Source organism: Leucoraja erinacea, chromosome 2 (assembly GCF_028641065.1).
Source record: "Leucoraja erinacea ecotype New England chromosome 2, Leri_hhj_1, whole genome shotgun sequence".
NCBI lineage: Eukaryota > Metazoa > Chordata > Chondrichthyes > Rajiformes > Rajidae > Leucoraja > Leucoraja erinaceus.
In genome coordinates, this window is record NC_073378.1 from 88856717 (window position 1) to 88881210 (window position 24494).

Sequence of the window (24494 nt, forward strand, 5' to 3'; positions counted from 1 at the left end):
TTGGCGATGAGTTATCTCTCCCGTTTATCGGATGTAAACTAGAAAGTGAGTGCTGCACCAGCATAGCAATTACAAGATTCCCACATGTTCGTAATGGGATTTGTATTTTGTAGACCCACTGGAAATTCTCCATGGTGGCTTGTGGCTGCGACAGTGATGAACCGTCACCGCAAATTTCTTGGTGTTTTGGTAATTTTGTTGTAAATCTGTACAGGTTTTGGGTTTGCAATAAAATACCAGGACAGAATTGAGGGGTGATCTTATAGAAGTGTATAAAATCATGAGAGGAATAGATTGGGTAGATGCAGAGTCTCTTGCAAAAGCAAGGGAATTGAGAATCAGAGGACACAGGTTAAAAGTGAGGGGGAAAATATTTAATAGGTATCTGAGGGGTAACTTTTTCATGCAAAGGTTAGTAGGTGCAGGGAACGAGCTGCCAGAGGAGGTAGTTGAGGCAAGTACTATCGCAAAGTTTGAGAAACATTTAGACAGATACATGGATAGGACAGGTTAGAGAGATATGAGCCAAACGCAGGCAGGTGAGACAAGTGTGGATGGGATATGTTGGCTGGTGTGGGCAAATTTGGCTGAAGGGCCTGTCCCATGCTGTAAGACATGATTCCTTGATCTCAAATTTGGCCAAACCATGATAATATTCAAATCTGGAATTTCCTCTTTAAAAATCTGCACCTTGAACCCTCACGCCTGCACATGTGACTCTTTTAAATTTAATTACTTGACAACACTTTGAATTATCTGCACACATAACTTTTTATGTATCCTTGTGGGGCTCATATTGTCGACCTCCCCGTGGTGAGCCCTGTTAACTGACCTCAGTCAGGCGAACGACAACAAACAGAGACAGCAACAGCGCCGCAGCTTGGCGCCAACCCGGAGCTTGCGCCCTTTTTAGGGCGGGCACCTACGGATGTCGAACCGGTTGGCATCACCCTGCTGCAGACTACAGATGCCTCAAATGCAAGAAGATGTATCCCTGTATCAAGTTTGTTTGTTGATGCACTTGTGAAGTACCAAAATATGTTACTCTATATCAAAAACACTTTAGAAGTGCAAGTTGGTGTTTCTCATTGAAGAATAAGGTGAACACAACTCTCCACAACAGTCTCACTACCAAATTGAATGTATCAGTAGTTGTTGCTGGTGAGCTATGAAGGATCACGCCAGATTCATGTAATAGTTTAAAACTAGATTATATTTTCTGACTCAATCAATACCCAAGTGAATAAACTGCAGGATCAGTAGAAGACATCAAGGAACACTAATTTATGAAATTGTTCATTTGATTGCCCCCAATAGACTGCTCAATAGTGGGTGTTTTAATTAATTTAATTTAATTTATTTAAAATTTAATTTAATTCTTTATTTCGAACAGAATAAAAGAATAAAAAGCAAGTGTGAAACAGCATACAAAAAAACAAAACAAGAATATTTATAAAGTGTTATAAATAATATCTATAAATAAATGAAATTGTGTGTGTCCGAAAAGGAGCAGGAAGAAGCCAAAGCTTATTAATTCCCACCCCTTATTCAACTGCTTATAATTATCTTATACAAATTTAGCAGCTACATGTACACCATATGTACACCAGCAGCTATATGTACACCAAATTATTTACATTTATACAGTAATCAAATATTTACAGCCATACAAAAAAGAGAGAAAAAAAGAAAAGATCCTCATATACTATATAGTATCTCTTAGTCATAAACACAACCCATCACCCTATAATCACCCTTACCAATACAATCAGTATAACAAATATCCCACTCACAATCACCTATCCTCATACCAATATCCTTTAAAAAAAGTGTTTTTGTACATCTTTTTAAACTGAATTATGTTTGTGATGTTTTATCTCCTGTTCCAGATCATTCCACAAATTCACCCCACAGATTGCTATGCACATACTTTTAAGAGTTGTTCTGACATTGAGTTTTTTTAAAATTATGTTCCACTCTCAAATTATACCCACCCTGTGTTTCCATAAACAGTTTTTGTATCTTTCCTGGAAGTAAATTATTTCTTGCTTTGTACATGATTTGTACAGTCTTAAATTTAACCAGATTGGTGAACTTCAGTGCATGTGACTTTAAGAATAATAAATTGGTATGTTCAAGATATCCAACGTTATTGATAATTCTTATTGCTCTTTTTTGTAATGGGCTTAGTTAGGTTAGTTTTGTAGGTGTTACCCCATATCTCCACACAGTAACTCAGATATGGCAATATGAGTGTATTATACAGAGTACGTAATGATTTGTAGTCCAGAATGTGTCTTGATTTTCCCAATATTGCTATAGACGTTGCCAGTTTTGCTTTGAAATGGTTTATATGTGTTCCCAATATAATGTTGAAGAAGGATGTACAGTGATCTGAAGCCTTGCTGCTGCACTGCTATTTGTATTCCAGTGCTTCCTGCCATGTCGTGTTACTGTTTTTATTAGTGTGGAGATGTCTACAAATGTTTACTTTTGGTGAATTGGGTATTTAATGGCTTGTTTGTTCAATGAAATCACTGCTACTAACCTGCAGGGAGTGCTTAGATAGTTCTTGGCCAAGTTTGTTTTTAGTCAAGTGGCTGGAGAGATTATTGCTGAAGTGCAAAAGTGTTGCCAGATTGACCAAGGCCACCTGAATGCAATTTACCAGACCACAGCTTTGATTGGAAAGCAAATACCATAAATCAATATGAAGGAATGGACACAAACTTAAAAAACAGTGTAAACATTTCATTTTGTGTTTGGTGATATACTGGGCAGAATAAATTGTGGAAAGGTTATATCAAGTTCAAATATCTTTTTCAGCTAATATGGAATGACTGTTTGATATTTGAAATTAAAAAAAAATCAATTTCACGTTTAAAATCTTCTGTCATGCCCGTCCATGGTCAATTGAAAGAACAAGTAGGCTAGTAATAATCTAATGGAAGTTGTATGTTCATTCATCGAAGTCTGGATTCAACAAATGAACACATGAATTTTTATAAAAGCAATATAACAGAGATATTGGAAAAAAAATAGAACTCGTAAAGCATAAAATCTTTTGAGAAAATACTTTAATCTTATATCAATTCATTCATCTGATATAGGCATATGATTTAACTGGGGCTAACCAAAGCTGCTGGCAAGAATGACCCAGGCAGCAGGGAATTATCTGTTGAAGCCATGGCTCCAGAGAATTATTCATACATGACAAGATTCAAATAGCTCAGTCAATTCATTATATTAATCAAAAACAACTAAAGATACTGAATGGTTTCCAGAGTTAGCAGCTGATAAACATCATCAGTTTTAGATCTACATAGGACTTCCGTGCATGGAGTCTGCTGCAGTCACTAATTCCATCAAGGGCCAAATAACAAGCCTCTGTTCTCATCAAATGTCCCATGCAGTTTATAGTTTATAGTTGTGGCATAGATCTAAATTCATTTCGAGATCACATTGCGCAGTGGCACAGCGGTAGAGTTGCTGCTTTACAGTGCCAGAGACTCAGGTTTGGTCCCGACTACAGGTGCTGTCCGTACACAGTTTGTACGTTCTCCCTGCGACTGCATGGGTTTCCTCCGTGTGCTCTAGTTTCCTCCCACATTCCAAAGATGTGTAGATTTGTACCTTGGCAAGGCCACCAGCATAATCAAGGACGAGTCACACCCTGGTCACCCCCTCTTCTCCCTTCTCCCATCAGGCACGAGGTATAGAAAGGGGTATAGGAAACACACACCTCCAGATACAAGGACAGTTTCTTCCCAGCTGTTATCAGACAACTGAACCGTTCTACTAACAACGAGAGAGCAGTCCTGAGCTACAATCTACCTAATTGGAGACCCTCGGATTATCATTGAATGGACTTTACTGGACATTATCTTGCACTAAACGTTATTCACTTTATTTCCTTCATCATGTATCTGTACACTGTGATGGCTCGATTGTAATCATATATTGTCTTTCTGCTGACTGCTTTGGCATGCAACAAAAGCTTTTCTCTGTACCACACGTGACAATAAACTAAACTAAACAAATGTGTAGAATAGTACTAGTGTTTGGGTGATTGCTGATCAGCACAGACTCGGTACGCTGAAGAGCCTGTTTCAACGCTGTATCTCTAAACTAAATTAAACTAATCTAAACTAGCATCATAGAATCACAGCACAGTAAAGAGACCATGATGCCCTTCTACACTAATCCCATTTCCCTGCATTAGACCTGTATCCTTCCAGGACTTTCCTCTGAAGTATCTGTACAAACACCTTTTAAACAATGTAGTTGTATCTTCACTATCTCTTCTGGCAGCTGGATCCAGCTAACCACCACGCTTTGTGTAGAAAATGTATCCTTCAGACATTAAATTGATCTGTACTCACCTTAAACTTGTGCCCTTTAGTTCAAGACACCACTGCCTCTGACTATCTACTCAATCTATGCTGCTCACAATTTTATAAACCTCTATACGGTCACCCCTCAGCCTCCAATGTTCCAAATGAGCATAAACTCAGTCTATCCAAACTCTTAGTATAATGACAGACCTCCATTCCAGGCAGCATCTGGTGCATTTGTTCCGTACCTCCTTCCTGTAGTGCGCCGATCACTATTGTATACAGCACTTTAACCAATGTTTTGTACAGCTGCAACATGACATCCCAAAGGGCCTATTTCCGCAGGATCCATTAAAAGCAGCTTCCATTGGGAAATATTAATTGTACTAATTTTAACCACTGGAAGGCAACGTCATTAAATATTTATAAATCAGAGGCAGTTATTTAAGAGAACTTGTGAGCTGAGCAGTGTTAAGGGCCTGTCCCACTAACGTGACTTTTCAGCGACTGTCTTTGACCTTCAAGCTCGAGGGCACTCGCCTGAAAAACCTCGAGCTGGATCGACCGTCAGCGATGAAACCGTGAGCCGGATCAACCATCTACACACAAACACACAGCAAAGGCGGGGGCCAGGGAAAGCGGGGGAACACTGTCTGAAATTCACACCCACGATGATCAGGAAGGTAAAAGACGGCTGGCACAGTTACGGTAAGTCCTTTAGAGAGCGCGGAGAGAGAAGGGGAGGGGGAGAGAAGGGGAGAGAAGAAGGGGGGAGAAGGAGTGGAGACACTTTTAAGAAGCCAGACAACTTTTAATAAAGTTTAGCGGGCATTTAACAATACCGGTCGGTTTACTTACCTTTTTATTCTCAACAAGCTTTACCTTCGACTACCTTTGCTTACCTTCGATTGCCTTCGACTACCTACGATAGCATTACGACCTACTACGACCTACCTCGACTAAACCTACGAGTAAAAAAAATATCTTTTTTTTTCCATGGCGACCTTTTTTGCACTCGCATGCATTTTTCAGCATGTTGAAAAAATCGCCGCGACCTAGTTGAGGCCGCGAGTACGCAGGGACTACTCTCGTGCATGAAGGAGAGTTACAAAGACCTCCTAGGATCTCGTGTCAACCCCAGCTGCGAGTATCAGTTGAGGGAAAACTATTCTAAACTCGCGAATTAGGTCGCTGCAGTGGGACAGGCCCTTTAAAGTGCAACGAGAAGGTGACTGAGCTCACCCCATGCATCAGTGTCCAAGATCACACAATGTTCTCAGCTGGTTTTGACAACAAAATTGCAAAATTTTAAGAGCAGATAGTATTATGGGGATAAATCCATTTGCTGATTGTGTACTCACCAAGATGTCCAAGCAGGCAGCTTTGAGAAGTGTGATCTGATCTGCAATGGTCAAACTTGTGAAGCCAGGCAACCGTTTAGCGAATTCCACTATTTTGATAATGCACTTTGTAGCAAGTTCACTGAATTTGTCCCACAAACCCAGGTCAAGCCGTACCCTATGGTCAGCACTGGAATTCTGTAATCAACAAAATCACTGAATGTATAATCACTGTCAATGAAAAGACACAGTACAGTCAGTGGAGCTCACTCCATTATCCAATTCACCTTTAAGCTGTTGTTGGTCAGTAATTTTGCAACTTGCATCCAATTAAGAATGTATTTTGCAAATTTTTGATCAATTTTAATAGAAATACATGCAAATATTTTTGTAAAATATATTTAAAATATACAAAAGCTACATGATGTTATTTCAAACATTTCAATACAATGCTATTCGATAATAAATGTGAAAATTGTATAATTCTATGGAGATCATTTCCAGCTGCATACTTATGGCAGGGAAACAAATCTGTGGATAAATTGTTGCTTTCAAATCTTCTTATGGTTGTACCCAGAGAAAATTACACTTTACGAATTTTAACATAGGTAAAGACACTCATGAAATTGGACTCCATGAATATGTGCTAAGGCATAAATAACATGGATTACGCTAAATGAGTGTCAAAATCAGCAGAGTAAGATGAGTGCATGAATTTCATGTGCTTTTGCACTGGGTCACACAAGTGTGGATTAATCACACATTGTGATCCTAGTGCACATTTTCCAACGCTATCCAATGTAGTCTCTACATTGTTCTAATATAGAGAAGTATATTTTCAGGACAACTGTGGTTTTACTCCATTAATCTTTGTAGACATGATACGATACCAAATACAAAAGCCTCAAAGCAGGATGAAGTCAATAACTCAGTGTACCGTGAATTGTCAAGCAGAAGATATTCCCAAAGTACAAGTTCCCAACTTGGTGTCCAAAGTGATTAAATAATCAAATGTGGATTAACACTATATGCTTCTCTATATTGGGTTTTAGGATTGCAAATGTTTAATTTATTGATCTAAAATGCATTCATTATCTTTATTCGATTCATAAAGTCGAGTACAAATGCTTCAGTAAAGGAGGAAATTGACTTATTGAGAAGTGATCTAATATCATTGATATGAGCACAGATGTATAAATAATAAAATACTTCAGATGTTTCCACTTGCATGCCCATGACCTTTCCCTCGTCTTGTTCATTCCCATGGTATATTCAGTCATTTCATTGTTCAGAAATATTTAGAGATACCATTATTTTCTACTATCACAAATGACCAGTTTTGATTAAATATGAACAATGCAATGCATGAAATAGAACTTTAAACTGAATGGATTTCTTGCAGAAAATAACCTTTTGGGATTTAACATATGAGTAATCTCAGGCATGACATGGGAAGATTAGTAAATCTGGGAGGGGCAAATGAATTTAGACTGATGATTTCTGAGGCACTCCACAACTCGAGTTATCCTGAGAGAGGTCCAGCTCCATTTTAGCCTAATTAATAGAAATTGAAAGCCGAGGGTAGTCAAAATGGACCAGTGATGTACCATGCAATCCTGAGGATATCAGAAGGCAAGTCTGTATGATGGGTTTTGTTTCTGTTCCATCTAGCAATTTCTTTGTTTGAGAATCCATCGAGCAGTTTTTTTGTTTGTGCTTTCATTTGCAGGTGGCACTGTGGCGCAGCGGTAGACTTGCTGCCTTACAGTGCCAGAAACCCAGGTTTGATCCTCATTACGGGTGCTGTCTCTGCAGAGTTTGTGCATGTGACCATATGAGCTTCTTCCAGGCGCTCCGGTTTCCTACCACATTCCAAAGATGTGCGGTTTGTATGTTGATTGGCTTCTGCAAATTGTTTGTCGGGTGTAGGATAGAACTAGTATATGGGGTGAATGTTGGTCGGCACACACTCAATGGGCCAAAGGGCATGTTTTCACGCTTTATTTCTAAACTAAACTAAACATTAAAATTCTTACACTTTCCCTTGGGTTCAAGGTGAGTTGCTTTCATTTTGTTTTTGTGGGGGTTCTGAGGTGGCTAATGAGGCCATTGTGGGACCCACATACTTCCATACATAGGGTAAGAGATGGCCCATGGTGAAGGCTGGTGTAGGTTGTGAGGTGGTCCACTCCTTCTGCAAAGCTTCTCTTTGCACTCAATGCATGGCCTTAAGGTTTTCATGAGAAACATGAATGCTTCTTCGTCACTTTGAGTGGTCAGGTGCCAGAGAATTTAATGAGGATATTCAATTTATTTAAGGAGGCTTAATAGCTAACCTGTTTATATTTGGAATATGGTGAGCAATTTCAGGCCCCATATCTGAGGAAGTGTGTGCTGGTACTGGAGAGGATTCAGAGGAGGTTTATGAGAATGATCCCAGGAATGAGTGGGTTAACATATGCTGAGCGTTTATAACCATATAACAATTACAACATGGAAACAGGCCACCTCGGCCCTTCTAGTCCGTGCCAAACACTTACTCTCACCTAGTCCCATCTACCTGCACTCAGACCATAACCCTCCATTCCATTCCTTTCCTGTCCATACATCTATCCAATTTATTTTTAAATGATAAAATCAAATCTGCCTCCACTTCCACTGGAAGCTCATTCCACACAGATACCACTACAGTAAAGAAGTTCCCCCTCATGTTACCCCTAGACTTTTGTCCCTTAATTCTCAAATCATGTCCTCTTGTTTGAATCTTCCCTGCTCTCAATGGAAAAAGCTTATGCACGTCAACTCTGTCTATCCCAATCGAAAATCTCGACCCTTGGTCCAGTTCTGGCCTTCTCCATAATTATATTGAAACTAATGGCATTGTGATCACTGGACCCGAAGTGCTCCCCAACACATACCTCCGTCACCTGACCTGTCTCATTTCCTAACAGGAGGTCCAGCACTGCCCCTTCTCTAGTAGGTGCCTCTATGTATTGCTGCAAAAAACTATCCAGCACACATTTTACAAACTCCAAACCATCCAGCCCTTTTACAGAATGTGTTTCCCAGTCTATGTGTGGAAAATTGAAATCTCCCACAATCCGCACTGGACCTCTACTCGCTGGAGTTTAGAAGGATGAGTGGAGACCTCATTGTAGCTTACAGAATAGTGAAAGGTGGATAAAGTGGATGTGGAGAGGATGTTTCTCCTAATGGGAGCGTCTAGGACCAGCGGTCATAGCCTCAGAATTAAAGGACGTTCCTTCAGGAAGGAGATGAGGAGGAATTTCTTTAGGCAGAGGGTGATGAATCTGTGGAATTCATTGCCACAGAAGGTTGTGGGGGTCTTCAATGGAAATTTGTAAGGCAGAGATAGATAAATTCATGATTACCCTGGGTGTCAGGAGTCATGAGGAGAAGGCAGGAGAATGGGGTTAAGAAGGAAAGATAGATCAGCCATGATTGAATGGCAGAGTAGACTTCATGAGCCGAATGGCCTAACTCTGTTCCTATCACATATAAACTTATGAAAGATAGGAACACAGAAAATAAGTGCAGGAGTAGGTCATTCGCCCCTTCGAGCCTGCACCACCATTCAATATGATCATGGCTGATCATCCAAAATCAGTACCCCGTTCCTGCTTTTTCCCCATACCCCTTGATTCCTTTAGCCCTAAGAGCTAAATCTAACTCTCTCTTGAAAACATCCAATGAATTGGCCTCCACTGCCATCTGTGGCTGAGAATTCCACAAATTCACAACTCTCTGGGTGAAAAGGTTTTTCCTCATCTCAGTCCTAAATGGCCTACCCCCTTATTCTTAAACTGTGACCCCTGGTTCTGGACTCCCCCAACATCGGGAACAATTTTCCTGCATCTAACCTGTCCAATCCTTTAAGAATTGTATATGCTTCTATGAAACCCTCTCATCCATCTAAATTCCAGTGAATACAAGCCCAGTCGACCCATTCTTTCATCATATGTCAGTACCACCATCCCGGGAATTAACCTGATGAATCTACGCTGCACTACCTCAATAGCAATAATGTCCTTCCTCAAATTAAAAGCCCGAAACTGCACACAATACTCCAGGTGTGGTCTCACCTGCAACCTGTACAACTGCAATAGGACCTCCTTGCTCCTAAACTCAAATCCTCTCGTAATGAAGGCCATTGGCTTTCTTCGCTGCCTCCTGTACCTGCATGCTTACTTTCAGTGACTGATGTACAAGCACACCATGGTCTCGTCATACCTCCCCTTTTCCTAATCTGACACCATTCAGATAATAATCTGCCTTCCTGTTCTTGCCACCAAAGTGGATAACCTCACATTTATCCATATTATACTGCATCTGCCCACTCACCCAACATATCCAAGTCACCCTGCAGCCTTATATCATCCTCCTTGCAGGTCACACTGCCACCCAGCTTTGTGTCATCTGCAAACTTGGAGATGTCACATTTAATTCCCTTGTCTAAATCGTTAATATATATAGTAAATAACTGGGGTCCCTGCACTGAGCCTTGCGGCAGGCACCCCACTGGTCACTGAGTGTCCCTAGGGCCTCAGTGAGACGTTGGCCTGGAAGGGCTCACTGTCTGTCATTGGTTCACTTATCCTTCCAGTGAATAGGAAAAACCTAGCGGGTACACTGTGGATGGTATCTCTCCAGTGCTTTGAAAAGCTGATTTGGTTGCCCAGTCTCATGAGAATATAGCTATAATAGTTTGAAGATAATGGGATTTGTGCCAGGTCTGAGTTCCTAATCTTCAAACAAGCTTTTTTTTAATTGTCAAAAAGTGTCCTAGCACATTGAAGGCCATAGTGAATTAATGGTATTGGTTTATTATTGTCACTTTGTTGCCTGATAAGAGTGGGAACAAGCTGATCTTGAATCGAGTGGTACGTGCTTTCAAGCTTTTGTATTTTCTGCACAATGTGAGAGGAGAGAAGAAGGAATGACTGGAATGTGAGTGGTCCTTAATTATGTTGGCTGCTTTCCAGAGGGAGCGCAAAGTGTGGTTGGAGTCAATGTGGGGGAGACTAGTTTGAGCGATGGACTGGGCCACATCCACAGCTTTCTGCAATACCTTGCAATCTGCAATTGCCAAGCTGTGATCCATCTGGATAGGATGCGTTCTGTTTTTCATTTGTAGAAATTGGTAAGAATGATTGGAGACATGCTAAATTTCCTCAGTCTTCTGAAGACAATTTCCTCAGTCTTCTGAAGACATAATGGGGTTGATGTGCTTTCTTGGCTGCAGCATCAATGTAATTGGACCAGGATAAATTGTTGATGATAATATACGTCAAGGAATTTTAAGCTCTGGACTTCCATTGAAATCTCCATTTCAACACCATTGACGTAGACCAGGGCGTGTACACCACCCCACTTCCTGAACTCGATGACACGCTCCTTCATTTTGCTGACATTGAGGGAGAGGTTAATGTTTTGACACCATGTTACTGAGCTCACTCTCTCCCCTTTCTGTATTCCGTCTCGTCATTGTTCGAGATCCAGCCACTATCATCAATGTTTGCCTTTGCCGAGAGGTGCTTTCTGAAACATTTGCCAGGGACTTTTTGTTAACTTTTACTGTTGGGGGTGCGATGTAGCAGGGGAAGTTTGGTGGAGGCCCTTTGTCTTGACAACATGAAAGCATTACTTCTCCCCTTGTTCTCAAGTCTGATAGATCTCCAGATTTCTCTGCTAAAAGCAACTTTGCTCATATTTATTTTGGTAGTAAACCACAAAAGATCCCACACTGAGCTATCGGTTTTCAAAAATGCTCTTGGCAAAGGTTCAGAGGAACATTTTAAAGGCCACCTGGGGGCAAACAGACTTCATTTTATGTTTAAAAACAAAGCAAAAGGCCACTTGCCTAAGATGTTATGATTGACAAGCAGGAACACAGCCGACATTCACTCACTAACCACACAAACACAGCTAAATCTGTCCCTCAGTCAGAGGAACTTCTAAAGTGGATTTTTTAATGTAATCTGATACACAATAAACACAACAAGTTTGAACATTTCATTTATTTTAAAAACTTCAACATTGGGAGCTTCTCAATGTTGGCTCGAACTAACATCGTGTAACACCCAGGTCTAGAGAACCGATTTGCCCTGATCTTTGGGAACATTAAATAAAAGTAGTATCTACCTGAAGGGGACACAAGGTAATTTAACTAGCACAAATCATCCTGTAATAACTGCCCTTTAGTGTGCAAAGCAACCCATTTATACAATAACCTTTTTTCCAGACCTTTGTGGAACTTTTAAAGTTAGAAATAGTAACCATTTTGTTAAATGTGCCTGTTACATTCTCTGGTGTCTCTAAAATGGAGATGACACAATCATTTTGCTTTTAAGCATCAACCCATAAGAACAAAATGCTGGGGGCAGAACACCATAGATCTCTCAATAAATGCAGAGTTCAATGTGCTGCAATGATGCAAGGATGTTAAAGAAAATGGAATCAAATTGGGTAAATAGGATTGAGTTGCACAGATCATCTACACACTGGTGGGATTGTCTTGCAATGTTGAATCTTCTCGTGTGAACTTATGTCTGCCAGACACAGTTAACACTTGCCGCAGAAGCTTTGTTATCACCAAAAGCACAGCTAGAAACAACTGGTGCAAGTTGCCACTAGCAGAAGGAATGGAACTTCATTCAATTATTGAGCTATCCACCCACTGGGAATATGATTCATAACAGATTAAAATTGGACAATGAATAGGAATGAAATCAACTGCAGTTTACACCATAATGGATTTGCTAGAAGATATGTGGTCAATACATTAGGTAGTATTCATGTTAAGACCATTCTGTTTGTAAATGATAATGGTGTGAGCTGGCTTGAATATTGATCTCCCACCTGGATCCACATTCTACATATCAACTCATTTTCCATTCTTATTTTTCTCTCAAAGACTCTTTAATTGGACTGCAGGCACGAAATTTCGTTCAGACTTCGGTCTGAATGACAATAAAGGAAATCTGTAACCTGTAATTAGTTTTGTCACATTTCTTCATCAAAATCTCCCTTGCCTTATTTGCCGAGAAATGTGCTGAGATACCAGTTGATTAAAGCATTGGACAGAAAATGATTTATACCGTTAATGGTGATTGATTAGATATTTTTACTGGTGCTATACCTGTGAAAGCTTGTAGCATAATGTGAAATAAAGCTGGAGAGGAGATGTTAAAGAAATAAGTTCCAGGAGTTAGGGTCTAGACTAGTGATTAATTAATTATGTGGTGAAAAGATTGGAGGGCTGCACAAAGCGTGAGATTAGGGTTGCAAAATGCTCAGTGCATTAAAGGGCTAGATGTGGTAGGAAGACAATTGACATGAGATAGTTGAAGAATGATATACTGTGCTTGATGCTGTCTGATTTGCTTCAACCCAGAGAGGCCTGGACAAGGTTTTATGTCCATGGAAGAGGGATTCCAGGGAGTAGTGACGCATTATCTTTTTATGGGATCTGAAAGTTCACTCGGGGCCTTCAGCTTGCGGAACAACTTTTCAATAAACAATAGGCAATAGGTGCAGGAGTAGGCCATTTGGTCCTTCAAGCCAGCACCGCCATTCACTGTGATCATGGCTGATCATCCACAATCAGTACCCCTTTCCTGCCTTCTTGCCATATCCCCTGACTCCGCTATCTTTAAGAGCTCTATTTAACTTCACGATTTCATCAGTGGTCCTTGCAATGCCAAAAGGAGCAGTTACTGGGCTGAGTGTAGAGTCAACTAAGTGAATGGACACCAACCTGACATTGAGATTGTTACTCCACTGTTAAAGACACAGCTTTAGGATGTATTTTTACAGCTTCTGTATGTTCCTTCCATATCATCCCACCCTTCAAAACACTCCACTGCAGCACTATCTCCCAAAGTTAGGAAACCTGAACGGAAACCTCTGGAGACTTTGCGCCCCACCCAAGGTTTCCGAGCGGTTCCCGGAGGTTCCTGGAGGTTTTTGTCAGTCTCCCTACCTTCTTCCACTACCTGCAACCTCCGGCAACCACCTGCAACCTCCGGGAACCGCACGAAAACCTTGGATGGGGAGCAAAGTCTCCAGAGGTTTCTGTTCAGGTTTCCTAAGTGGGACAGGGGCATTACTCTTCAGTTGCTTAATTAAGCACTACATTACTTATGTTACCTAACTCTTTAGTTAACAATTTTTAGTTAACATCAGGAGTGTGGGCGTTTGATGATAGCCAGGCAGCATTTTGTTGCAATTTCACCCTTGGATGATGAAAGAGTGCATGCTCACATGCAGCATTTGGATCTGTGCTGGTCAGTGACAATACACAACTGAAATCACAATCACTGTGCAGAACATATACTGAGCTGAGTGTGCTGCCAGGTTCAAGTTGATCTGAATATAAACATTTCATAATCCCATCCAAAACTTCATAAAGTAATTTAAATTAGAATCCTAAGCTGCACACGCAGAACCTCAGGTAAACTTAATAGTCGAACAGGTACACATGCAAACCCCATCCATGAGAACTGATGAGATTAATGTGCACATCATAGCCAATTTGAAAATGGCCCTGGTAGATTCTTACAAAACACTGAACAAATACACCCAGCAACAGCATCCTACCCTATCCCTGTAACTCAGCTCCTTTCTTTATTGTGAACAATAACAACAGCAACTCTCCTTTTTGGGCAGCTTTTTAATTCAATGAAATTGTTCTAACATACCCCCACTGAAATATGAATGAACAAAGAAAAAGTGATACAGAAACATTAAATGACATTGGGATAGATGATCAAAAGATTGGTCTGGGTGTAAATAGCATCCTAAGGAGAGGGGGAGAGGCAGAGGTTTCATACATAATGTCACGTTATAGGGTCTCAGCAGCTGAAGTCACAGCCACCCATGGCAGAGATTACGTTTGGGAATTCAAAGGAGCTCAGAATCACAGTTGAGTTATGTGGATAAACCACTGGATATGGGCTCTGAGCCCAAAATTAAGATTAATCTTCTGATCCACTAATTTGCCTGACAATTCTTAACTCTCTGATTCTAAATTCCTAAACAAAATTGTATCAAAGAAGGGGGCATAGTCACAAGATAAGAAGTGAGTCATTTAAATCTTCTGATGTGCAGAAATATCTGATTTCAGAGGGTGCAGAATCTCTGGAATGTTCTGACCCAAGGCTGTTAGAAACCAGATCATTAGATATATTTAAGGTGGAGATAGATAAATATTTGAAAGATTGAGAAATTGAAGGCTGTGGAAAACTGATGAGACCAGTACAGATCTGTCATGATTATATTGAATGGTGGCCAGGCTTGAGTGACCAAGTGGATTTCTCCTGCTCCTATTTTCTTCTGTTCTTATGTTCAATGGCCTCTGACTCTTTTTTTGATACTAAATGGTTACCAGCTGACCTATTTGACATATAAAGCTCTAAGGAATCAAAGCGGTCAGCACTGTGTGGAGCCACAGGAGATGGGCAAGGTCCTCAATGACTATTTCTCCTCTGTATTTACTGAGGAGAAAGAGATTAGGACAGAGAAACTTGGGGGCAGTCAATGGAAGTGAATTGAGAGCAGTCAGTGTTACAGTCGAAGTACTGAAGGTACTTTCGTATATGAAGGTAGACAAATCTCCAGTGCCTGATCAGATATATCCAAGGACATTGTGGGAAATTAGAGGGGAAATTGTGGCAGCCCTGGTTGAAATTTAAGGGCTGTCCTTAAATACAGGAGATGTGCCAGAAGACTGGAGGGTGGCAAATGTTGTGCCTCTTTTCAAGGGCTGCAGGGAAAATTCTGGGAACTATAGGCCGGTGAGCTTAACATCTGTAGTTCTGGGCACCATTTTATAGGAAAGATATTGTCAAGTTTGAAAGGGTTCAGAGAAGTTTTATGAGCATGTTGCCAGGACTAGAGAGTCTGAGTTATAGGGAGAGGTTGAGTAGGCTGGGTCTCTATTCCTTGGAGAGCAAGAGGATGAGGGGTGATCTTATAGAGGTCCATAAAATCATGAGAGGAATAGATCGGGTTGATGCACAGAATGTCTCGCCCAGAATAGGGGAATTGAGGACTAGAAGACATAGGTTCAAGGTGAAGGGGAAAAGATTTAAAAGGAATCTGAGGGGTAACTTTTTCACACATAGGGTGGTGGGTGTATGGAACAAGCTGCCAGAGGAGGTAGTTGAGGCTGGGACCATCGCAACGTTTAAGAAACAGTTAGACAGATAAATGGATAGGACAAGTTTGGAGGGATACGGACCAAGCGCAGGCAGGTGGGACCAGTGTAGCTGGGACATGTTGGCCGGTGTGGGCAAGTTGGGTTGAAGGGCTTGTTTCCACACTGTATCACTCAATGACTCTAAGAAAATCTATATAATTTCTTCATATCCCCAAAAATCAATAGGAGTTCTTCACATCTATCATCAAAGATCTCCTCCATCAGGGCCAAGCCCTCTTCTTGCTGTTACCATCGGGCATGAGGTACAGAAGCCTGAAATCCCACACCATCATGTTCAGGAACATATACATTTCTTCAACAATCAGTTCTTGAACAGACCTGTGTAATTCTAATCCTACCTCGGCAAGGAACTCGATGGCCCCCCTCTCTCACTACCATGGACTTTTTTGCACGGATATCTTAATTTTTGCACAGTCCTTTTTTTCAGTTTTGTATAATTTATGAATATATTAGGTACAATTCAAGCCCAATTTATGCATTTGCAATTTTCGGAATCTACGTGTCTCTAATAGTACCTGCACCTCACCATATGTGTGCAATTGACAGTAAACATGACTTGATTTGATGATCGTGTTGCATTGTTTTGCAATTAAGATTTATGTACAATTCAGCGATCTGTTGGAAGAAGTTTGGAATAAATAAGTGCACAAGATACATGAAGGTAGATATTGGTGAAGAAATTGATAGTGGTATATCAGCAATGGAAGTAATTTTTTTTTTTTAACCTGCTTTCTGTCAACATATGATATCAACATTATACGAACTTGTCTGATTGGCTTTGTAAATCACTGAGATTTAATCCAATGTCTAAGGAATGAACTGCTCACGTTATAATGTGCAATTTGTACAGGTATATAGAACAGTACAGCACAGGGATAAGCCCTTTGGCCCACATAAATTATATAAATAATATCTACCCTTTTATCAGAAAGGTTTGTCTTAATTTATACATTTTACAATTTTCCCCTTTGGGATAATTTCATGAGAGGTGTTGCTCAAAAGAGATTCTTATAAAGTCTCTCGTCAAAGCACCTATAGCAATACCTTCCTCTTATCTCCTAGCATTCATGTAGAACTTTGTTTTTCCCATAGTGCCTAGAAATTATTCCATGCCCTCTTTTTGAAGAACACCATTGTGGATCGTTGTAACATAACGCTGTTTATAGAAAGCACATAAAAAATTGAATGTGAGATTCATTGAGCAGCGTTCTCAGGTTTTCCTGTGTAACACAGATACAGTGCAACATTCTTTATTGATATGTTGCAAATTTTCAGTCCTCAGCATATAGTGCAGTGGATGTGATCTTTGCTGCTACAAGTTAGTGGGACACTCCACAACACAAGGACCATCTGCCAATCACCCCAGTCACCTGTATCCACCGATCACATGCCAGGCTTTGCCCCACCCCACCTCCTTATTTAAGCATTGTCCCCCCCCATTCCACCAATCTGAGAAAGAGTCCTGATCTGACGTTGTCTGTCCATCCCTTCCACAGTTGCTGCCTGAACTGCTGTGTCTATCCAGTAGTTTGTTACTAAAATCAGTAACTAAATCAAGTTCCCAAAACTTATTGGAAAAAAAAGTGTTTTGATTCTGCTCTGCTTCCTGTGTTACTCCAGCATTTTGTGCCTATCCTCTGACATAATCCCTTCTGTTATCTAATGCATGTTGTTACTTTCATCTCCTTTAAGGGGTGTTTTCTACTGGGCCATGTGACAAAGTAAAAACGAATCTGTGCTAAATTTGTTGCAATTTTAATGATATCACATTTACACCCAGAATTTATGTGTGTGTCAAAATTGTGAAAAAACAGATTTCAGAATGTAAGAAGGAAAGGAAGCCAGCATTCAATGGGTTAATGCTAAATGTGTAGTTGTAAAGTGGAAGCATGTACTAAGGTTGCAGTACAAGTAAGTGGAGACTGGTGAATAATATTTTATAAAATGATGTATTCAGAGGCTATCAACACAAATTTAGAAATCTTGGCATGTTCCTTGGATCTCAGGACAAGCATGGGACCGCCAGTGAGATTACACTCTCTTTATTCATTGTTACATTTGAAGCAGCCCTTACTCTAACCTGTCACTTTTATCCTGTAATGTGAACCAAGACCAGTAATAAAATCTACTGAATAAAATAAAAATCTGTGCAGTGTAATTTATTTGATAATTAGATAAATCTAGGAGCAATCAAGATAAGGTAGAGTTGTTGTTATGTGATAAGCAGTTTGGCGAACAAAAACTTGCAAATTACAGGAGGGTGGCACAGTGGCACAATGGTAGAGTTGCTGCCTTACAGCACCAGAGACCCGGGTTTCATCCTGACTATGGGGCCTGTCTGTATGAAGTTTGTATATTCCCTTTGTAACTGCATGGTTTTTCTCCAGGTGCTCTAGTTTCCACCCAAATTCCAAAGATGTGCAGGTCTGTAGGTTAATTGGCTTCTATAAAATTGTCCCTCGTCTGTAAGATAGAACTAGTGTACACTGGTTGGCAGGGACATGGTGGACCGAAGGGCCTGTTTAAATGCTGTATCTCTAAAGTAAATAAAACTAAGAAAGGCTACCAGAGTGCTAAAGTCCTGGGAAAGGAAATTGTGCAATGAGATTTCATTTAACTTGGTGAGGATTCCAGCTAGAGAAAATGTGTCAAACCCTGTATACCTGCATTTTGGAAAAGTCCAGAAACAGTAAGTTCCAGAGCACCTCTATATATATATCATAAAACACAGACACCATTATCAACAATACTTTTGTAACAATTTTTATGAATCAGTATCTGCAGATCTTCATTTCTACATCAACAATATTCTCCTGTTTTAACTATTAATAAGTCGCTGATCCTGCAAATCACTTCATAATGTTCCAGTTTTATAATGCAACTCTGTAGTCTGCTAAAATGCTGGAAATAGGTTCTGAAATTTGTTTCTTTCCAAACTTAAATTCTATAGTAAAGAAGAAGACTCTCACATCTACAGTTGCATTTGCAGAAAATCATAGTTTTTGCAATTCATAGGTCACACTGTCAACAAACCACATGTTCATTACTACAAAATTAAACCCTTTCTGAATGATTTCTTATATTAAATCCTCAAAGGAAAAGAAAGCATGTATAGTTACAGAGCTGAGTCCATCTTGCTCAGAGCCAGTAGGGTGCTCTAACTCAAGATACAAGGAGCACCCCGTACCACATCAAGAAAATATTTTGTTTCCTGTACAAACCTGTCACAGTGCGATTTCTCTGAATTCCATCTCCTTCCTCCCATTTCACCTCATCTCTTTGGCCAATTCTTGCTTCATTCATTCATTGGCTCAGCAATTGTTTCCTTTATGGCTTTGGTGAAGTGCCATGCTATTTATCTTCAATTTCTATGTAAGTGCAATGTTGTTACAACTTAATGAAAGAGAATTATTGGGATGATGTTGGTTTAGTGCTTTACTTGGCCTCCTCGATTCACTGACATTATTTCAGGCGTTTGATTCATATGCTGAGAAATTCATTTGTCTAGCATTGAGTTTCTCATGCCATGCCAACCATTCCAGGATTGAGATAACCTTACATCTCCTGCATCAGTCACACATGGGATGACATTTTTTCCTGTGCAGTGTTCCTTTTGGAGCAACATTCTTGAAAGGAAATATTGGGGCAAGCATACTTCATGCATATTTCATACTGCTCTCACCCCAACCATGGACTGTTTACCCTCCTACCATCCGGGAGGCGCTACAGGTCTCTCCGTTGCCGAACCAGCAGGTCGAGGAACAGCTTCTTTCCGGCGGCTGTCACTCTACTCAACAACGTACCTCAGTGACATACTTTCACCACACCCCCCCCCCCCCCACTGCCCCACCCCCCCCCCCCCCCCCCCCCCCCCCCCCCCCCACCCCCCCCCCCCCCCCCCCCCCCCCCCCCCCCCCCCCCCCCCCCCTCCCCCCCCCCCCCCCCCCCCCCCCGGACACTTATTATTATTTATTCAAATCGTTTGCTATGTCGCTCTTCAAGGGAGATGCTAAATGCATTTCGTTGTCTCTGTACTGTACACTGACAATGACAATTCAATTGAATCTGAATCTGAAAACAAGTCTCTGTAAAATAATTCCCTTGCTTAACTTGATTCCTTAGGCTTCTCCCATAATGCGGCAATTAATTGATCCTTCACCCCACCCAGATCCTTTGATGTTTTGAACCCATCCAAGGCTCTTAGAGGTATCTCCAGGGCTTTTACATAATTCCCCTACTCATGCACTCAGCTGCCCATAATCCAAGACTCCCCCTCCACCCTGCAAATGCCCCGCCAACAATGTAAATATATCCCATGAATCCTGATGGAAACCCAAATCTTATCCATTGCCCTAGTTACTTAACTAATCCCCGCTCCTGACACTCATCAAATCTCCCACTTCCCAGCTCATGGTGTCTAGCCTAGATCCCTACTCCCTGGGTCCAGCCCTGAGTAAAAACCCACCTTGCTTGTAAACCTAGATTCCATCCTTGACTTCTGACTCTTTACCCCAGACTCCCCAAAATTCTTAGATGCCCCACTGATACATTTCCCCATGGAGGACCCACAGACTGATATTACCCCACTCCACTTTTCACTCTGCTGCACTAGACGTTCTTGTTTATTATTAAGTGAATAAAACACAGAAGCACAAGAGATTGTCAGGAAGTTGGTAGAGGAACATGGGTATAATACTCAAACCAACTAAGTCAGGCGGCACGATGGAACAGCGCCAGAGACCCTGACTATGGGTACTATCTATATAAAGTTTGAATGTTCTCCCGGTAACATGCGTGGGTTTTCTCCGGGTGCTCAGGGTTCCTCCCACACTCCAAAGACGTACAGGTTTGTTGGTTAATTTGGCCTTGATAATAATAGTAAATTGTTCCTAGTGTCTAGGATAGTGCTAATGTGCGGGGAGCATTGGTCAGCGCGGTCTCGGTGGGCCGAAGGGCCTGTTTCCATGATGTATCTCTAAACTAAACTAAAAGTTTGCATGGTTGTGAGAGGTTTGAGGAATTATTTATGTGCGTTGTCTTAATGGCGACTTAATAAGGTGTGCACACAATTATGTTGGAAAAGGCAAGTAGCTGCATGGAATTCTAAAGGATCTATTTCAGTGGCGTTTGCAAACCCATGCAATGTTAATGCAGTGCTATCATTGTCAGCTGACCTGGAACTTATAATGTGATCTGAAAAATAACTCTCTGTTATGGAAAGCATGAGATTTGAAGCAAGTTTCTGATGCTCGCCACCAGCTGACTCTTATCAGAAATAGGATCCAGTATACAGCAGAAGCCCTGAGGGATCTGAACGTGCTTGGCCAGTGCAGTAATTCCTGTTATTTAGCAGAATGCCTGCATTGATTGTTTTGACTATGGCAAACAAGGGCAGGGACAAGAAGCTACTGCCAGATGAGCACGTAGCGATGTGTTTTTTTTCCAATACCAACAATTTTCACATTGCTTTCAAAAATTGAAAACAGCTTTTTAAAATTGTCCATATGTGGGAAGCTGTTACATTGTTTAAAATCTAAACACAACCCATGTATCTGTACTCAGGAAGAAAACTGGGTTTTACAGCTTCTTAGAAACTTGCATTTGGAAAATTCATTAAAGTGGAAAAAAAGGCTTTTGAAATGTGGACTATATATAGTAAATGTCACGTCATCCACTTCCTTGTGCAGTTTTTACATATTACAATGGCAAGGCAGTTTAATCCTTTATGTATGAGCTTCCTTTGTCTAACATTGCAGTCATTGTTCTTCTATTGCCAAGCAAGGGATAGATCCTTAAAAAACCCTCCTAAACTGATATAAGAAGAAACATTTCAGGCATGGGCTGATTGGCAACTAACACTTGCATCACAAAAGTGCCAGTAAAAGTGCCAGTAACCCTCTCCAACAAGAGAGTTTAACCAGCTATCCCCAACATTTAATAGCATTACCATTACGGAGTAGCTCCCCACAAAATTCCTGGAGGATATTATTGACCAGAAACTAAGCAGGACCAGGCACTGTGGCTATGAGGGTAGTCAGAGGATCACTTTCTGCTACCCTAACATCCACTATGCACAAGTAAGGAATGCAATTAAGTACTCTCTACATGTTTGGATGTATGCAGTTCCAACATTCACAAGAATCTCTACACTATCCATAACAAGATGCAGAGTAGTTATTCACCAAGAGTAATCCAACGGCATTCTCAAACCCATGCCTTTTACCAAAAAGAATAACATTAGGCTCTGGGAACACCATTACCCACAGGTTCTCCAAATCACAAATTATTTCCTGAATGGAAAAATCATTGCCATTCCTCATTGTCACCGAGTTCAAATGCTGGAACTCCTTACCATCCTTATTACTCTGGTAGTACCTTCGATAGATGGATGGCCACCTTCTCAAGGGCAGTTAGAGAAGGGCAATAAAGGTGAATGTTGGCAACAATACCAAGATCTCAAAAAAGAATAAAAATACCACTGAGCATTATCTTTCATCTATTCTAAGGGACGTTTTACATAGAATTAGAAACTCCTTTCCTTGTTATTTGAGTATTTAAACAGGAAGATCTGAGATATGTTATCTCATCTGGGTATGATTAAGCTGTCAGAGGCATGAATCTGTTAATATGTCTTGGTCTTCATGCTGAAAATGCTTTTAAAAGTTGGCCTCAACGTTGGCTACAAATTCCAGGCATTAATTTTCACATCGCAGAGGCAAGCAGCAAACAAAAAATATAAATTACATATTCCAGCATACCAGTCTGAAATAAAAGTAAAGCAAAAATCAAATAAGAGGAAGAAATTGGAGAAATTATGTTGTGTGACCAGATGTTTAAAATTTGTTATTTTTATTCACAATTGCTTTTCCAGAATTCATTCTAGTTCTGTGGATAATAAAGCTACTGTGGATAATATTGTGGTATGTTCAGCATTACTGTGAGTTCAATAAAAGCTGGCTTATGGAGCCTCTAATTCCCCAGAGCTGTGGGCCATCTAAAGGGTAAGTATTTTTGGTATTAAATTCAATTCAACTTTCCTATTGAAAGGCTAAATTGATTATGTTTTAAATAGTTAGCTCGAAAGAACTATAAGTTCACAGAGGAGTTCCAGGCATGTTTAATTTAATAGTTGGTTTCTAATTTCAACATGCAACAGAGAAATAATACTTGTATTCTTAGTCTTACTATCTCTTTTAATCTCAGATAGGTCTTCCATTTCTGCTTATTTGCTGAAACTGCCTCCCAAGAAATTCAGTTTCCTCAATTTGCCAGAAAATCTATTCTGCTCAACAACTTTTAACTGTCCAAATAACCCTACATCCAAGAGCTGAGTATGACTCCAACATCTGTGGATGTTTTCCAACTCCTTTTTCCCATGATACAAATATATTGCAAGGAATGAGTGGCATAAGTACATAATAGAGGAAATTATATATCAGTGAAAAATGGCAAATATTTAGGGCGATTCAACAAAGTCTCAATAATAGTAATTTACTCAGTTTTTAATATCAAGACACGTGGAACAAATGACACGCAACACGTGGTCATTATCAGAATGACCAATGAAATTCTGGTAAAGTCAGACAATTGAAATACAAATCCATTGAGTTGAACTGTGAGGCTAATTTGACAAGTTTCCGCGTGGTAGGTTTCTCTGGAAGGATAGATTTCATGGGATCAAGGAAGAGTTAGTTGACTGGATAAAGAATTGGCTACATGGATGGAAGCAGAGAGAGGGTGGAAGGCTGTTTTTTTTCAGGCTGGAAGCATGTAACTAGTAGAGTGCTTCAAGAATCAGTGCTGGGCCTATTGCTGTTTGAGGTTTTTAGAAGTTTGCAGATGACACAAAAGAGGTTGATAGCGAAGATGGTTATCAAAAATTACAAGATTTTGATATGCCGGGCAAAAGGGCAGTGGAATGATTAATGGGGTTGAATACAGATAAATGTTGCATTTAGGGAAGTCAAACCAGGGAAGACCTTCACAGTGAATGGCAGAGGAATGTTGCAGAGAGAGGGATCTTGGTAAAAGTACATTTGATGCTGGAAACTCTTGGAATACTCAATTTTTAACTATGCTGATTGAAAAGATCCACCCTGAGCACTAAATTAATTACTCACCGGATGCTATTGGAACCCATAACTCCACTCTAGCTGCACCCATACTACCCCCAAAGATGACGACCCACAGTGTATACCTCACCAACTCAAAATAGCTCACTAACCCTCTCAGCCACCAACCCCTCCCACATTCCTGATCCTCAACATGTCATGGCTCTTAGAGCCAAACACTCCCCCACCTCACCCAGCCCGTTCAAGCTGGTGGCAAATATTGAACAGGATAAAGGAACTTCTTTAAATTAAAACAAAAAGTTAAAGTGCCATGGGTTTGGAAATGAAAATCTCCCCAAGAAATGATTCTGATCTTCCAAAGTGTTTCCTTGGCGTGTGATTAATTTTATGGGCCGTTTTTGAGTCTTTACTGCATTACCAATAATCTGGAATAGCTTGCTACCCATTATAGAACTAACCTGTTTTGCAATCTACTGTTTCTTTGGAATGATTATGGGGCAGGATTTTA

At 40.5% G+C, this 24494-nt stretch overlaps 1 protein-coding gene across 1 annotated transcript in view; it reads right to left on the bottom strand.

Moving 5' to 3' along the window:
• Positions 1 to 24494, bottom strand: part of LOC129712275 (retinoic acid receptor beta-like) — a 424460-nt gene that overhangs the window by 29880 nt on the left and 370086 nt on the right. The window contains 1 exon segment of the mRNA XM_055660575.1: positions 5696 to 5872. Within this exon segment, the coding sequence (XP_055516550.1) occupies positions 5696 to 5872 (177 nt within the window).